At 42.2% G+C, this 18,618-nt stretch overlaps 1 protein-coding gene across 2 annotated transcripts in view; it reads right to left on the bottom strand.

The window, feature by feature from the left end:
* LOC145345446 (uncharacterized) overlaps positions 1–18,334 on the bottom strand; it is a 43,691-nt gene extending 25,357 nt beyond the window's left edge. For both annotated transcript variants that reach the window (XM_080193258.1, XM_080193259.1), the window contains exons 1-2: positions 18,027–18,334; positions 8,549–9,118 (exon numbers count right to left, since the gene is read on the bottom strand). In XM_080193258.1, coding sequence (XP_080049384.1) covers positions 8,549–9,118; positions 18,027–18,192 — 736 coding nt within the window. In that variant the 5' untranslated portion in view covers positions 18,193–18,334. The remainder of the gene's footprint in view (positions 1–8,548; positions 9,119–18,026) is intronic.
* Between the last annotated feature and the right edge of the window lie 284 nt (positions 18,335–18,618).

Here is an 18,618-nt window from a genome sequence, read left to right as displayed (position 1 = left end):
AATCTTTGCAAAATTATTTGAAAGTTAAATTTAATGATTTGTAATTTGATGATGTGTTATTTTCCTTTTTTTGTCTTTTCTATATTTGCTCATATCCCTGGCAAGGTTAGCATTGATTGCCCATCCTTAATTGCCCTTGAGAAAGTTGGTGAGACACTTTCTGGAACTGCTGCAGTCCATTTGGTGTAGGTAGGTACATCCACAGAGATTTTAGGAAGGAAGTTCTGGGATTTTGACCTGGCAGCAGTGAACGAACATTGATGTAGTTCCAAGTCAAGGATACTGTGTGATTTACAGGTGAGGGTCTTCCCATATATTTGTTGTCCTTGACTTTCTAGATCACATGTTCTAGGAGATGCTGTTGATGATACTGACGAGTTGCTGCTTTGTATCTTGTAGATGGTATACACTGCTGCCACTTTGCATTGAGGGCGTGAATGCTTAAGGTGGATGGGATACCAGTCAAGTGGGTTGGTTTGTCCTTGATGGTGTTTTGAGCTTCACTCATTCAGTTAAATGGAGAGTATTCCATCACACCTCTGACTTGTGCCTTGTAGAAAAGCTTTGGGTGCGTTACCTACAGCAGAGTACCTAGCCTTTGGCCTTCACTTGGAGCCAAATATTTATGTAGCTTATCCAGTTATGTTGCTTGTCAATGGTAACACCAAGGATGTTGATGGTTGGGGATTCATCACTAATAATATTACTGAATGTCAGGAAGAGATAGTTTATATTGTTGTAGATTGTCATTGTCTCGCACTAGTGAGATGCTATAGTTACTTGCCATTTGTCAGCCCACAGCTGAGTGTTGTCCAAGATTTGCTACATGTGGACATAGACTATTCCATTGTTTGAGGAGTTGCAAATTGAACTGAACACTGTGCAATTATAAAGCACCCCGTTCTGACCTCATACTGAAGGGAGGGTTATCAGTGAAAGAACTGAAGATGCTTAGGCCTAAGACTCTGCCCTAAGGAACTCCTGCAGTATTTGCGCTAGGTATTATAGGAGTATTTTTAATTATCAGTATAATATTCATTAAAACATGTGATGATTATAATTATTAATAAAAATGTGATCGCATTCAGTATGAATGTTTGACAGTATGGCAATAATACATTTATTGACCCAGTACTTAACATGGTTAAGCTGTACAATATTCATCACTTAACTTCTAGCAAATAATCCTGTGTTGTTTTATCTACTGTCAGACATTAAACACTCACAGAATCATGGAAAAGATATGGCACAGGCCTTGGGACCATCATGCCTGTGATGGCGCTCAGCCTCATTATCGCGTGCCTCTTTGAAAAAAAACATCTAATTGGTCCCACTGCTCTGCCTGTTCTCCATAGCAATGCTGATTTTCCCTCTTTAGTATTTAGCTGATTAGCTTCTGGATGTTACAGTTGAATCTTCTATACCACTCTTTCAGGCCATGCATAACAAGTTGATGTGTAGAAAAAAGTTTTCCTAATCTCCTCTTTGGTTCTTTAAACAATTATCTAAAATCTACAACTTCTGATAATCAGCCCATTTCAAGGTGGAAACAATTTCCCCTCAGTTACTTCATCAGAACGTTTAATAATTTTGAAAACTGTAATAAAAGGCCCCACCACCCCTCCCTACCTCCCCACCCCCACCCTCTCCCCAAAAAACTACTTTGAAATTAGAGGCTGGCAATACAACTGGGAGCAGTGGACACTGCCCATCGTGCCCCAGGGTCTTTACCAGAGATTGGTGGTGGGTCAGGTAAGTTGGACATAAGGCCAGTCGGGGGGAGGAGTGGAGGCTTTGACGGGGGCTCCCTAGCAGGTTGCAGACAAACCCAAGAGGGTTAATTGGTTCGCTTTTTGGAGGCACAGGTAAGTCATGCCACTTGTTTTTAACTGCAGCCATCACAAAATTCCAGTGTCTCGGGATAATTGGTGTCAATTGGTTGTAATGTCTCATTATAGTGTCTCACTAGTGCTAGACAATGACATTGACAACAAGATAAAATTTAACTACCTCTTCTTGACATCCTGTGATATTACTATTGATAAATCTTCAACCGACACATTTTCCACACACCAGACAAACTATTCATTTATCCTCAAAACACCTCACAAGCATGTCAACAATACAATTTCTTCTTGTTTGGAGAACATCGACACACTACATTCAGCAGGAAGCTGTGACCAGAGGAATCTGAGCATGCCTCCATGCAAACTCTGTCTGCGATAGAAGGAAATGTGCCTTTATGGGCAGGGTAAGTGTCTTGTGGCAACATAGAGGAAAATGTTGTCCAGGGCTTCTTTATCCTTTTTCACTTTCTTATTTTATCGCACCTTACAAGCTGCAGATGCTTCCAACAGTGACTCATCCCCCTTTGCTCTCATTCACACGAAAATCTCAGCCTTGACCTGTTCTTTCATTCTAGGTCCTAAAAGTGTTGGCACCCACAGTACACTCCAGAGAGGGGAAGTCATCCTTCCAATAGTTACATCATTGTTCAGTCTGGCCCTCGTGAGCAAGATCTCAGATATTGGAACCATGCATACTTTAGAGGCAAGACTAAAGGAGGGATCTGCAAATGGTGAACTGCAGAGTGCAGGATCTAGGAGGCTTGCTGGGTGTTGCACACCTGCAGCAGTCTCAGATGTTGACTTTGAGAGCCCAGATACAGAAGAATGGAAACTTACCAGTGAACTTCTGTGTAATGGCTCAGAGCATGAATAGGGTCTAGCTCCAACCTGTATCAAGGTTTCACCATTAGAATGGAAACCATTCTGTCCAACATGCAGTGAATGGTCAATCACATTGACTTTGAGGGCCTGTAATGGCAGGAGTTTCCACAATGTTTTTGGTTTGTGGAGAAGTTACCTATGGAGATCTTTCAGGATGATCGTGTGCCCGTTCCATAGCATTCACCAGTGCCACTGTTAGTGCCACACAACCAGCTGGGCGAGAATGCCCAATCCAAGTTAACCTGCAAACAAGTGCTTGGGGTCCAGATCTGATCAAAGTTAGACTGGCCATCTGCAGTGTCCCCAGTAGAAACACAGCAGCCTTCTGATTCCCAAGCTGTAACCACTGGGGAACACTTCCTTAAAGAACTTGGATAGGTAAATGAACACACAATAAATGAACACACAATTACAGGGGGCTCACAGATAATTTTTAATTATTCCCGTTAAATATGGTAAAGCAGATAGAATTTAGCTATTGTCTTTATTCAAAATGTGTGCTTGTGTTAATGGCCGAAATCTTCCATTCTTCTTTGTGGCTGGGGTTTTCCGATGCCATTGAAAGTATATGGAATTTGACCAGAATGCCAAATTTTCCATTCTTGCATACAGATGAGACTGGGGAATTCCACCCGATACTTGAAGTCAGTTGAGAGCAAGATTCGTAACGCTGAACTAAAAAAATCAAAGGTTGAAGGTGTTGTGGACAGTGTGGAGAGATGTCAGAAGTTGCAGTGAAACATTGATAGGATGCAAGACTCGGCAGAGAAGTGGCAGATGGAGTTCAACCCAGATAAGTGTGAAGTGGTTCATTTTGGCAGGTCAAATAGGACGGCAGAATATAATACTAATGGTTGGACTCTTGGCAGTGTGGAAGATCAGAAGGATCTTGGGGTCTGAGTTCATAGGGTGCTCAAAGTAGCTGCGCAGGTTGAAGCTGTGGTTAAGAAGGCCAGTATGGTCTCATCAAATGAGGAATTGAGTTGAGGAGTCGAAAGATAATGTTGCAGCTATATTGGACACTGATCAGACCCTACTTGGAGTACTGTGCTCAGTTCTGGTCGCCTCATTTCAGGAAGGATGTGGAAGCCATAGAAAGGGTGCAGAGGAGATTTACAAAGGATGTTACCTGGATTGGGGAGCATGCCTTATGAGGATAGGTTGCGGGAGCTCGGCCTTCTCTCCTTGGAGAGAAGAAGGATGAAGGGTGACCTGATAGAGGTGTATAAGATGTTGAGAGGTATTGATCCAGCAGATAGTCAGAGGCTTTTCCCAGGCTGAAATGCTTCCCACAAGAGGACACAGCTTAAGGTACTGGGGAGTAGGTACAGAGGAGATGTCAGAGGTAAGTTTTTCACTCAGAGAGTGTGGGTGCGTAGAATGGGCTGCCGGCAATGGTGGTGGAGGCAGATTTGATGGGGTCTTTGAAGAGACTTTTAGATAAGTACATGGAACTTAGTAAGATAGTTATAGGTAAGCCTAGTAATCTGTAAGGTAGGGACATGTTTGGCATGACTCTGTGGGCCGAAGGGTGTGTATTCTGCTGTAGTTTTTCTATGTTTCTATGTAAAGGAGGATCTTTCAAATTTGACCATGGAATATAGGTACCACTGGCTAGGTCAGCATTTATTGCCTATTTCCCATTCCTAATTGCTCTTGAGAAGGGGCTGGTGTGCTGCCTTATTGAACTGCTGCAGTCAATGTGTTGTAGGAACATCCACAATGCTTTGGATGGTAGTCGTAAAGTCAACCATGACAAGGTGGGATACTTCGGGAATGAGAGAGATGGTTCTCTGAGTTCTGGCACCTCGGGGCTCTACTGAATGGCACTGTCACTGGGGAGGCAGTGGCTGCTGTTGATGTGACACTCAGCCAAGATCGTCACTGGATCCCAGACTAGAGATGAGTGATGACAGGAGGGAGGGGGTGGAGGTCAGTAGAATGGGCAGAGGGTGGCTCTCAGCAGGTACCCACCCGCCCCCACCGTTCCCAGTGCCTGGTGCTTTTGAATGAGAGACTTACTCTCCCGGGAGCCCACAAGAAACCCTACACAGGTTTCAGATTCAGACCTGTGGTCATCCTCACCACACCACACCCCTCCCTGCTACTGGGCTAATAACAGCAGCTGATGGGGAAGGGTGAGGGGGTGGAATTGGGGCCCTTAAGTCACAGTGGCAATTTACAGGGGGATGGAGCAGGAAAGCCATCCACAGACCTTCCCACCACAGACTAATCAGGATGCAGGTTGGAAGATGGCAGTTCCCTCACCCACCACCACTCTGTCCAATTAAATGTGCTCCAATACCAGATGCACCATGGAGAAGGGCAGACGTTTCTATCCAATGTGCCGGTGGGGGTAGCGAGGGGGGTCGTTGGGACCGGGCTGGTGGTGGGGGGGGGTTGCGGTGGTCAGAGCTGCCAAGGGTGGGATGGGGTGGGCGGCGGAGGGTACACCGGGGCTTGCCCAGGGAGGTCTGGGAGGGTTTACAGGTCTAGTCAGCAAAAGTGGGGGGGGTGGGGGGGGGGGGTCACTGCGCAAACGCTGATCTCTGCTCTGACAGATTGGCGCATGCGCAGTTTCCCGCTCAGCGCCATGCTGCAGCCTCTCGGGTGGGAATTTCAGAGGGAATCCTGCCAGGGCACTCTATGATGCACAGAGTGTCAAGAGATTCAATCTGAAAATCACGCCAAAACAAAAAATTGGCGGGTGTTATTCCCATTTTCACGCGAATTGGGAACATGGATTTTTTTCTGGGAGAATCCAGGCCAATTAACGTAATTCGCAAATGAGTTGTTAAAGGCTTGAATGTCATCAAAAATTCTCCAAAGTTAACCAGCTGCCTAAAAGGATGATGCAGCAACTCAGTCGTATGTAGTGGATGAGCCTTGAATTTGGGATTCTGACGAATCTTTCTTTAGGATTGTCATCTCTGGTTAGACATATTCCTGTCCCGTTGTCATCAAATGATCTCCTGCCTCCCACCATCCCACCCAACCTCACACTCCTGACATCGATGGCCCACCATGGTCAAACTCAATGCTCCACTTTCTCAACCAATTGGAAAGTGTTGGCTTTTTTCTTACAGATGATTCATGACAGTCAATCAAACAGAGTTTTCTTCAATATCCGAGATTTTTATGACCAATGAACAAAAGTGTTCAAAGAAAAATAAATGAAAATACAATTTTTTTGGCCCTTTTGTTTCCTTTCTTGGATGGCTCACATCAATGACTTGGAAATTAACCTTTAATTTCTTAAGCTTCCAGGACAATCCTGAAGAGCTGAAAACTCAATCATTTCTGCCTGTTGCCACCATGAGTTCCCAAGCAAGTCTATCACCTGGTGAGTCAGACACAATGACAAATCAATTTCACAAAGGCATTTATGGTTATAGATTGGGGATTTTCACAGTAAATGTAAATCTACTTGTGACTAATAAATAAATTTTACTTTAACTTTACTTTTAAGTATTATAATAATGCTTTGTAATACTTCCAGTTTGGTATTAGGTACCTATGTAGGAGCCTTAACCAAAATGTCAGGTGCCAAACCTGAAGCTCAGAATGAATGCATGCATGCCATTGACTAAACTGGACCATTAGGTACTCATTTTGGCTCTTTAAAACAAGCATTGCATGATTGAATTTCTAGGCCAATGGTTTAACAAATTATTTGTTTTGAAATTAGATTTTTCACATAGAATCTTTGGAGCTCATCATTTGACTCTGATTAGATGTTGGCACGGGATGAATTGCATTTATTTTTGAGTAGGCATTTGGAAGTATAACTTGAAACTCATTAGTATCAGAATCTGTTATCAGAGCTTATCCTGACATCAGAGCAATCAGAAGAGAAACACACTGATGGGGATGTTAAGCCCATCACCTCAAAGTCAATTTGGGCATTGACACACAATTTACATTCCACCATTTTGGTTGCAAAACTGAGATTGCTCCACATCAGCCATAATTCAACAGTGGATCAGACGCGAAGGGCCAAATGGCCTAATTATGCTTCTATATCTTATGGTCTTGCGTAACTCTAAATTTAAATGAGCATTTATGTAATATTTGCAGCACATATGTCCGGTGAAAATTTATTTTAGAAACTGATGGCCTAGGATTTCCTTGGAGCTGTCTTCACTGCTATAACTTCACCGGAAGTGCAACAAGATACTAATTGTCCTGTGGTTTAAATTCTGAACATAGACCCATAGATCTTTCAGCAGCAATAGGCCGTTCAGCCCATTAAGCCTGTATCCAGCTCTTTAAAAGAACTGTCAAATCCCATATCCCAGCTTTTTCCCCATAACCCTGCAAATTAGTCTCCTCTAAGTACATGTCAAATTGCCTTTTGAAAGTTCTTATTGAATGTGTTTCCTTCCACCACACTTTCACATTGTGCTTTCTTAACAACTCTCTGTGTGAAAATATTTCTTTCAATTTCCTGTCTAGTTCTTTTGCCAATTATTTTCAATCTATATCCTCTGGTTACAAAACCACCTGTCAAATGAAACAGTTTCTTCCAATTCGCATTTTCAAAGCCTCTTATAATTTTTGTTGCCTTTGTTAATGCCTTCCCTGCTTAACTTTCTCATCTTTAAAGAGAACAATGAGTTTCTTCTCCAATTTCTCCATGTAACCTCGTAAACTCCCTCTATTCTTTCTCCTTGACATCCTTCCTAAACTTTGATGGCCAATATGCAAACTAGGGTTTATACTGCATTTTTGGTGAAGCTATGGTGACAGAATGGAGAGTAGATAGCTTTAAAAATCATGCTGTTAGCATAAAAAGGTATATTTTCAAACTGAAAATTAATTCTTATTTTCATATTTAATAAGTTGGCCAAACTTCAGTTTATTTTATTCATTTGTGGGACATGGGTATAGCTGGCTGGCAAGCATTTATTGCCCATCCCTAATTGCCCTTGTTCAGAGGGCAGTTGAGAGTCAACTACATTGCTGCGGTTCTGGAGTCACATTTAGGCCAGACTGGGTATGGAAGGCAGATTTCCTTCCCTAAAATGCATTAGTGAACCAGATGGGTTTTTCTGACAATCGTTTCATAGTCATCAGTAGATTCTTAACTCCAGATATTTTTTATTGAATTCAAATTCCACCAGCTGCCATGGTGGGATTTGAACCCAGGTCCCCAGAACATAAGCTAAATTTCTGGATTAATAGTCTCACAATAATATCACCAGACCATTACCTACACTCAAGATGTGTGAGTTGTTACACTTATAGGATAGTTTAGGCAATAGTATTGGGCAAGTCAGTTCCATCTATTCACTTCTGTACTCATAAAGGAATCTATCCAAAAATATCAAGTGGACATGTGTATTTGTGAATTGAGGAATTCTCAAGAGACTTCTGCCCCTTTTCTGCTCTAACTTTACCAATTTGCTTAATTTTTTTCAGATTTTTGTGGCTCTTCTGCTAAACTAACAATTGATGACAGGAAACCCTCCATGTAAGTTCTCCCCCAATGTCTTATTATTTCTATTTGTACAGAGATGGATTCTTTAGCTCATTATGTTTTTCCCCATTTCTTGAACGCTTTATTAGATTTTTCTTCAACCTGAAATGAGTGTTTTTAAAATGACTTGTCATTCTTCTGAGGAACGCCCATTTTCTCTGAGAAGTTGCTTCAACTTTTTCTTTCGTTCAACTAACATGATCTACAAAATCCAGATAGCAGGGCTTGCAAAGTACTATAAACAATTTTAGATAGTGTGGAAGCACAGTGCATTATTAGATTGCTACTTTACTTGCTTAACTTACATCACTGCATTTTAGTGACAACAGAAATAGCTTACCACAAAGCGTCTCCATGAATCTAGAAGTCAGCTTTTCAATCACACCATATGTCTCCACATAGAAGACATGGTCATCCAGTGGTTCACTGGCCATTAGTCTGAGTGACTGCTTGTCAGCCCTGTCCACCCCAACAGCATAGATCTCAATTCCAGCAGCCCGGGCACTTGCAGATATTTCTGCCACTTGATCCTGGGGCCTCCCATCTGTCACAATGATGGCCACTTTGGAGATACCATGTTCCTCAGCTCTTGCTCCCGCCAACTCCAGGAAAGCCTCGTTCATCGCACTCTCAATGGCCAAACCAGTCATGGTGCCGGTTGAAAGGGGCTCAATTTCTAAAATTGCCCGCTTCATGGCGTTCTTGTTATTGTAGGTGTTGAGCATGAACTCTACTTTCACAGTACTCGCGTAGTTGATAACTGCCACTCGGGTGCTATCTGGTCCAACATCCAATGTGTCAATCATATTAGCTAGGAAGACTTTCACCTTCTCAAACTCCTGAGGTCGGACACTACGGGAGCTATCAATGATAAAAACCAAATCGTGGGGTCGACTTTTACATTGTGCTTCTGTGAAAGTAAGAAATATAAAAAAGGTACACATGTGTAGCATTACAATATTTTTAAAAAAGTGATGTGGTATACATACCGTTCATTTGTGTGCGAGGTGAGAAAAGTGTTGGGAGAAAGACATCAGAAACTCACTTTACAAGGCCACCTCCTGGTGGAATCGACAACTACATTGAGATATTTGCCCGAGCAAAATTCAAAATATTAAATTAGCAGTTTGCAATGGGAAGCATTGACAGAAAGTTAACCAAGGTCAGAACAGCAAGAATTAAGACGTGTATTGCATGTCTTATGCAATCGTAAAAGAAATTTAAAATATTTTCTTTTTGACTTTTTCCCTGATACTTGCTGTGTTGGCATCGTGGCTTGGCAGTGTTTCATAATAGAACTCATTCTTTCCCACTGCTTAAAACTGTGGACTGCTTTCCTTCCTTCTCCAATCTAGACTTTGAAAATCCAAAGATTATATTAAGAAATGGCTACTTCTTGATCTATGTTAGCATCTTCACTACTTTTATAACAATGTCAAGCACCATAGGCTTCTTCCTAATAAAAAAATCAAATTGCAAATCTATAAGTCAATTGCAAATCTATCATTAAAAGAATACAGTTAACCTGCCATTTGTACAATGCTCCAGTAGTCACATGAAAAGGTAATATGTTGGAGTGTTTAAGACTCTTTCTGGGAATGATAACTAACATGATCCAGTGCTGAAAAATGAATGGCAGTGCAATTGAGGAAAAACAAATATCCCAACCTGCAGTACCTGAGTTACTGTTAATCTCTGGAATTCTCTGCCCGTTGAAGTGGTGGAGGCTGCCTCGCTAAATATTTTTAAGACGCGGGTTGATGGGTTTTTGATAGGAGAAGGGATTAATGGTTATGGGGAGAGGGCGGGAAAGTGGAACTGAGCAACGACAGATCAGCCATGATCTTATTGAATGGTGGGGCAGGCTCGAAGGGCTGGATGGCCTACTCCTGCTCCTATTTCTTATGTTCTTATGTTCTTATTGATGCTTTAAAACGTTGAAAGTTTGTTCTTGATGTATTCTAAAACACACACATTTGAAATTCAACTTTTTTCTTTAAACTGAATAGCGTTTTATTAATATGAGTAAATTGTATATTGTTAGAGATCACTAACATAAACTCAAGCACATAAAAAATATTCAGCTTATCAAAGTCCTTCCTGTGACAGACAAACACATCTTATCACTGATCACAATTATGTATTTAATCTTCTGAGGGAAGGTTCTTCAAAGTATTTTTTTTGTTTTATATGTTATTTGCAGGCAAGCTCAACATTAGCAGGACTAGAGGGCACAGCCTCAAAATAAGGGGGGGGGGCAGTTTAGATCGGAGTTGAGGAGGACTTCACTGAAAGGGTGGTGAGTCTCTGGAATTCTCTGCCCGTTGAAGTGGTGGAGGCTACCTCGCTAAATATATTTAAGTCACGGGTAGATAGGTTTCTGACAGACAAGGGAATTAAGGGTTATGGGGAGAAAGCGGGAAAGTGGAACTGAGCCACTTCAGATCAGCCATGATCTTATTGAATGGAGGAGCAGGCTTGAAGGGCTAGATGGCCTACTCCTGCTCCTATTTCTTATGTTGTCATGTTATGTTCTTATTTATTGTCCATCCCGAATTGCCCTTGAGAAAGTCTGGGTGGCCATCTATGGAAATGCTGCAGTTTACATCGTAAAGATGCTCAAGGAATCTCAGGATTTAAACCCAGTGACAATGAAGTGATGAAGTGAAGCTCTAGACAAAACGTCATTCAATGTAACTGGCCTTCCCTAATAAATAATAATGGTTTCACAACAATTGTTGTGAGGCATCACAAGAGAATATTAAATTTATACAGTACATTTAAATTATCCAGAACGCTTCACAGAGTTGAAATAGATGGTGAACAGTGGTTGAAAAGTTTTGAAAAGCTCAGAGATTTATGAACTGCAGGGTCCATGTGGCTGTGAAGTTTATCACCACTGATGTAGGAAAGGGCAGTGGAATGTGAAAGAGGCCAGAATCAGGGGGATACAGTGAATCAGGCATAGCCATCCAGTAAAAGCTAGGATGAATGGCTATAGTGAATGGTAGGGAGGGGTGAGTATGGTACATTGGATTTTGCATCAGCAACCCCTACCCCCACACACCCACCTAATTATTTTACTTGTATCTCTTTGTCTTTGTCCTTCCTATATTCACTGCAAGTGGGAAAACTGTTTCTCTAACTCCTTCCGCTTTCAGGGATTCACCAGTAACCCTGTAAAGCAAAACAATACATTTTCTGCAAATAACCTCCACTGGCTACCATTTCAAGTGGATGTTATGCCAGTAGCATGAAGTAAGATAACAAATTACCTTTCATCGCTTGCCATTATGGAAAGCAGCAACGGTAGTTTGGTACATGACATGCTAATTTTCACCTTGGCGAATGGGATTCTACATCTACTTGACGTCACTTAATCTTTAAGTACTGTGCTTAATCAGAACTTATTCACAAATTCCTCCTGTTCATATCAGATTAGTCATGACCAACTGAATGGTGGAGCAGATTCAATTAGCCAAATGGCCTATTTCTGCTCCTACATCTTATGGCCTCTGGTCTGTCAAAGATTGCCAATAAAAGGAGGCAGAGAATGTGATGAGATTTGTAGGTGCAGATGAGGATTTTGAAATCTGTGTCCTCAAGTAGAAGTTAATTGAGGTTGGTGAAAGCAGAGTGATGGATGGAGATATGTTGTGGAACAGAATGTGAAGTAGAGTTTTGAAAGTTCAAAACTGCAGGAGCATAATCCTCACCTCAATAGAATAGCTGTCAGATCTCTTTTGATGGCATACCCAATGGTTGGTATTAAAGAGGGAAAAAAATAAGAAGGCTCACCTTCCTTTTAAATAAGTTTGACATTTTTTTTAAAGTGAAGACATGCCCAATCGCATTTCAATTCCAGTATGTACCAAAGAAGGATAAAAAATATGACTGTATAAAAAAGTTATTGACTCAGATTTTTCTGTTATAATAACATTGAGGCAGACATCTATATTCACCACTATTGCAAGGTAAACCTGATAGCAACCTCTGGCATCTGTATATGTATGGTTAATTGCAGAAAGGCAGAAGTTGCTGTGAGATATGCTACTCTTCCACAGAGTGCACTCTTTGAGCCTTTAGAATCCCTACAGTGCAGAAGGAGACCATTTAGCCCATTGATTCTGCACCAACAACAATCCCACCCAGGCCCTATCTTTGTAAACCCAAGTATTTACTCTTTTAATCTCCCTGACACTAAAGGGCAATTTAGCATGGCCAATCAACCTAACCCATGCATCTTTGGACTGTGGGAAGAAACCCACACAAACAAAGGGAGAATATGCAAACTCATAAGAACGTAAGAACATAAGAAATAGGAGCAGGAGTAGGCCATCTAGCCCTTCGAGCCTGCCCCACCATTCAATAAGATCATGGCTGATCTAAAGTGGATCAGTTCCACTTTCCTGCTTTCTCCCCATAACCCTAAATTCCCCTGTCTATCAGAAACCTATCTACCTGTGACTTAAATATATTCAGCAAGGTAGCCTCCACCACTTCAAGAGAATTCCAGAGATTCACCACCCTTTGAGTGAAGAAGTTCCTCCTCAACTCTGATCTAAACTGCACCCCCCTTATCTTGAGGCTGTGCCCTCCAGTCCTGCTACCCTTTCTAAGCGGGAAGAATCTCTCTACCTCTACCCCATCTATCCCCTTCATTACCAAATACATCTCTATGAGATCCCCCCTCAGCCTTCTAAACTCCAACAAGTAGAGACCCAGTCTATTCAGTCTCTCTTCACAGGCCAACCCCCTCATCTCCGGTATCAGCCTAGTGAACCTCCTCTGCACTCCCTCCAAGGCCAATATATCCTTCTGCAAGTGCGGCGACCAAAACTGCACACAGTACTCCAGCTGCAGCCTTACCAGTACCCTGTACAGTTGCAGCAAGACCTCCCTACTTTTATATTCTATCCCCCTCGCTATAAAGGCCTGCATTCCATTTGCCTTCTTGATCACCTGCTGCACCTGCAGACTGGGTTTTTGCGATTTGTGCACAAGGACCCCCAGGTCCCTCTGCACCGTAGCATGCTGCAGCTTTTCACCCTTTAAATAATAATCCCTCCTACTATTATTTCTACCAAAGTGGATAACCTCACACTTGCTAACATTATACTCCATCTGCCAGGTTCTCACCCACTCACCCAGCCTATCCAGATCTCTCTGCAGATTTCCACACCCTCCACACAATTTGCTTCATCAATTTGCTACGTGCCTTCAGCAAATTTCGTCACCCTACACTCAGCCCTCTCTTCCAGATCATCTGTGTAAATGGTAAATAGTTGAGGTCCCAGCACCGATCCCTGTGGCACTCCACTAGTCACCAACTGCCAACCAGAATAGCACCCATTGATTCCAACTCTCTGCTTCCTATTAGACAGCCAATCCTCTATCCACGCTAACACCTTACCCCCAACTACGTGCACCCTAACATTCTGCCGCAACCTTTTATGAGGCACCTTATCAAACACTTTTTGGAAATCTAAAAACACCACATCCACCGGTTCCCCTCTGTCTACCACACTAGTCACATCCTCATAGAAATCCAATAAATTCGTCAAACACGACTTCCCCTTAACGAATCCATGCTGCGTCTGCTCTATCAAATCATTATTTTCTAGGTGCCTCGCTATTTCTTCTCTGATGACGGATTCTAGTATTTTTCCAACTACAGACGTTAAACTAACCGGCCTATAATTCCCTGCCTTTTGTCTGCTACCTTTTTTAAACAGCAGCATAACATTAGCCATTTTCCAATCTTCCGGCACTTCCCTGGAGTCCAGCGAATTTTGATAAATAATTACTAAGGCATCCGCTATCACCTCTGCCATTTCTTTCAGAACCCTGGGATGCATTCCATCCAGTCCTGAGGACTTGTCTAACTTACACAGACAGTGACCCACACAGACAGTGACATAAGAAACATAAGAAATAGGAGCAGGAATAGACCATATAGCCCTTCGAGCCTGCCCCGCCATTCAATAAGATCATGGCTGATCTGTCATGGCTCAGTTCCACATTCCCGCCCTCTCCCCATAACCCTTAGTCCCCTCTCTTATCAAAAACCCCAAGGCCAGAATTGAACCCAAGTCTGTGGCGCTGTGAGGTAGCAGTGCTAACCACTGTGCCACAGAGTCTCCCTATAATCACCGCAGTGACATTACTGTAATGTCATAAACCTGCGTACTTGCCCTTTAGTTCCTCACTAAAGATAACTGAAAAGGTTTGGGCTTGTATGTCTAATGGTAAGTGAGTTTTTAACAAAATGTTAAACCAAAGCTCTGGGAATTAATTTTTTTTTACAAGTGTAGCATCTCATTCCCTCAGAAGTAAGTTAATGTTGAAAATTATAATTAAATAAAGTATTAGTCTTTTGCTTTTTCTGTTTTTCACCTCACCTCCTAATCTATGTATTTCTTAATTTTATCTCAAATTTTACATATAATTTGAATTTAATTTGTAGTCAATTTTACTGTAATAGTATCATATAGACTTTCAGTGCGGTATTATTATATGACAGATGTGTCAGCAACTTCTCGTGTGCATGAGTGGAAATTCAGAACTTGTTGCCAGAGATAATCTGCTTCTCCCCAATCTGTATTGGCTTTCTGTAGATGGTTTCACACTAATCTGCACTGCTTTATACTTCCTGCATAGCTCAGTACAGATTATTCATTTGGACTGATTGAGGAGCCTTACCGGATCATGCCCTGGCACCTGAAGATGACAGAATGCTGCAACAGAAACCCCTTGTCAGGATGCCTCCATTCTATAGCCTGGCCAAATGGTTCTTTCACCACTAACAAGAAGATCCAGACCAGCAGAAATATTTACAGCTTTTTAATGGGATCATGCCTCTCTCCTGTTGAAGGACAAGCTGGAGAACCCCTCAGAAATTCACAAGGGGAAGGTTCCACTTAAATGAAACGGAAACAGAAGTTGGCGCCAGAAGGCATGGTGACACAGTAGTCAGCACTGCTGCCTTACAGCACCAAGAACCTGGGTTCAATTCCAGCCTTGGGTGACTGTCTGTGTGGAGTTTCCACATTCTCCCTGTGTCTGTCTTTTTGGGTGCTCTGGTTTCCTTCCACAGTCCAAAGGTGTGCAGTTGAGGTAGATTGGTCATGGTAAATTTCCCCTTACTGAACAAAGATGTGTTGGTTAAGGGGATTAGCAGGTAAATACATGGGGGAGGTGGGTAAAGACACTCTGTTGGAGTGTCATGCAGATTTGATGTGCCGAATGGCCTCCTTTTGCACTGTAGGGATTTTATGATTCTAGGTCAGAAACTCCAGTGCAGCCTCTGGTGGTCATTTGTTTCTGTTAATGGTGAATTATCATTCATTTATGAATTTCGCCTCCTTGCACTAGCTCCTATCGTTAGGCAGATCAAATGTGTCAGTCTTCCTTTCACACTGCTGAGTTTGGCTAATGCTGAACAAGGTGACCACGTTACAAAGATTTCTTTCTTTGACAAAGGTGTAGCTGCACTCGTCCTTCCTTGCTCACAGATCATGCCAATCTTGCTATCTGATTACCACTACATTTTGCCCAAGGTTTCAAAGCTTGCGAGATAAATAGACAATCATTTCAGAATTTGTCTTTGCGGAGTAATGGCTTAGTTCCATATGAGGACGACCTGATGTGGACTGAGAGGAGGCCGAGGGACAGCATGTCGAGTCAGTTAGACTAAAGGAATAAAAGCTGGTCAGAAAGATGAAGGAAAGACAAAAGGCAGACAAGATGGTTAAAAAGGTATTTGAATGTTTGACAGTGATGAGTTAGACAAAATTACAGTCTAATGGAGAGTAAGAAAGGGAGAGGTGGTTCAAGTTTATTTATTAGTGTCACAAGTAGGCTTACATTAACACTGCAATGAAGCTACTTGAAAATCCCTTAGTCGCCAGTGTTGTTCGGGTACACTGGGGGAGAATTTAGCATGGTCAATGCACCTAACCAGCACGTCATTCGGAGTTTGGGGAATCAGAGCACGTGGAGGAAACCCACGCAGACACGGAGAAAACGTGCAGACTCTTACACAGTGGCCCAAGCCGGAAATCAAACCCGGGTCCCCATTGCTGTGAGGCTGCAGTGCTAATCACTGTGCTCCCGTTTCTTGGGGTCTTTTTTGCTGCCTTATTTTCTCTTTAGGCCTTCATATTGCATTCGGATAGCTGCTATAAAACCATTCTCGCTCCATCTTTGTGTCTTTACCGAACACCAGTCTCTCTGGCTTTTGCATCATTACATTTCTATCTGGTGAAAGCTCACTGACTTGAAACGATTTACTCAGCTTCTCTCGCCACAGATGCCGCCTGACTTGCTGAGTATTTCCAGCATTTTCTGTTTCTATTTCCGTTTTCAGCCACTGGCTGCCGTTTAAAATTTAGAAAAGGCCTGGATTCTCTGTAAATCTTCTTAAAATTTGTGAGCGTGAAAGCATAAATGCTGGAGTGGCAGCGCCACTAATGTGCACTAATTGGCAGCGTGTGAGTTACCTCTCTCAGATGATGGGCTCCAGGTTTTCCTGAAGTTGAATGCACTTTGCCGCACATTGGTACGGGCACGGGGATATCAAAATATGCAAGGCAACTGGACATGAGTACACAGGGTATTGGGGAGAATAACAGCCCTCCCATGGCTGTGTTTGGAGATTTTAAGAAAGGTGCACTTTACCCCCGGATTTGAGATCAGAAATGAATTTCAGAAGCGATGCAGAAAACGGCTCTCCCATCCCGAGCAAGTGTTGCAAAGATTATCGTAGTTTGTCTCCCTCCAGCGCCGCCCACCACCCCCGCCACCCTTCCTATTACAATCGAGTATGTAGCAATGGGAAGAATTGAGTGTATCTTTACTTTTGCATTAAACCTTTTAAACAATCTGGCTTCTACTTTATTCCATCTGATCGGTAAAGCTCTAAGTTTAAGATATCAAGAATTAATGTGCAGAACCTGGAGGATTATCAGGTTGTTTAGGAATGTTTAAATCAGATAATTATCCTTAACTTACAGAGGTGACCAATTACAGGAGTCGGAATTCAGACATGGAGGATCCGGATCTCTCAAGTTCAAGTGCAGATGAAGAAGTGATGGAGAGAAACAGAAGGAATACAATGCCAGAATGATGCCCAGCACAATATTTTGATTAGACATACTCAGTTATTACCCAAATTGCCCACAAATTATTGCAGTCTAACACTTAGCGGTCTGATTCTTTGTATTCTGTTGTGTTCTGTTAATTCGGCATGTGAAACATTTCTTTTAAAATTGACCAATTGATGCACAGCTGCAAATACGATTGAAAAAAAAATCAATTTCTCAACATATACAATGGAACCCAAATGTATTACGATTACAATTATAAAACTGACCAGTCAGAACCATACGTGGGAAAACGTGAAATTCATAATAATATTTGCTTCAGTGTCCAACATATTTATTTCTCATCAAGATATTTTTCGATAAATATCCTGTTTGTGGCCAAATAGGGGAATTTAAGCAAGTTACACCTATTTGATGAGATCAACATTTATTGAAGCGTGGTTCTCGAACAGCTTGCCTTGTAATGTCTGTTTATTTTGGGGAGGATCTATTTGTCAAATAGACAACCACCATTCTTTGCAGATAAATAAACCTCGAAAACATTTTACAACGGTCAAATGTAAACAGTTGGAATTACTCATGCTCAAACGATTAGAATTGAAAGCAGAAACCACTTGTACGAAATGATAGATGACTTTTTTCAATCAAGTGAGTGACGAGTAAGATCTTGCGTACAGGTGAAAGAGCGAAACTTGCTATTATTTTTCAATGTACCTTGTGCAACATTACTGCGCTGTGGAAGAGCTGGTTTGGTATATCTGACCGGCGGTGAGATCCGATTTCTCTGGGTCGGGACCCTGTAAAAACGGTAATTAAGTCCACGAACTTGGAGGATCAGCATAAGGACACAGCAGAGAACGCCACTCCACAACTGCTTCATGATGTATGTCTCTTATTCTCACTGCCCTTCTCTTTCTCACAAGTATCCGTGAGTTTTGCAGTTAATTTGGAAATTGCAGCCGTCTGAATAAACTTAAAGCCCCTAGTCCGAGCCACGTGTGAAATACTCAACCAATCACCAATAAAACTTACAGGCGAAAGCTCAGAATTCTGAGCACGATCGCGTTATGGTTGTTGAAGCTGGGCTGGTGGACACACCCCCTTCGAACCATTGGCAAATATTCGACAAGAAATAAGGGCTTCTTGTGTCTCAGTGAGGGAGACAGTGAGGGGTGGGTGTGTTCCTACCATACGTGGGTGGAGTAGACAGTGGGTGAGAGTCGTACTTCATGTGGGTAGGGGAAACAAGGATCTTGTGTGTGTGGATGGAGCAGACAGTGAGTGGGTGTCTTATTGTGCGTGGTTA

Source organism: Carcharhinus amblyrhynchos, chromosome 7 (genome assembly GCF_965287045.1).
Source record: "Carcharhinus amblyrhynchos chromosome 7, sCarAmb.v2.hapA, whole genome shotgun sequence".
NCBI lineage: Eukaryota > Metazoa > Chordata > Chondrichthyes > Carcharhiniformes > Carcharhinidae > Carcharhinus > Carcharhinus amblyrhynchos.
This window is presented reverse-complemented; position numbering and strand designations above follow the sequence as displayed.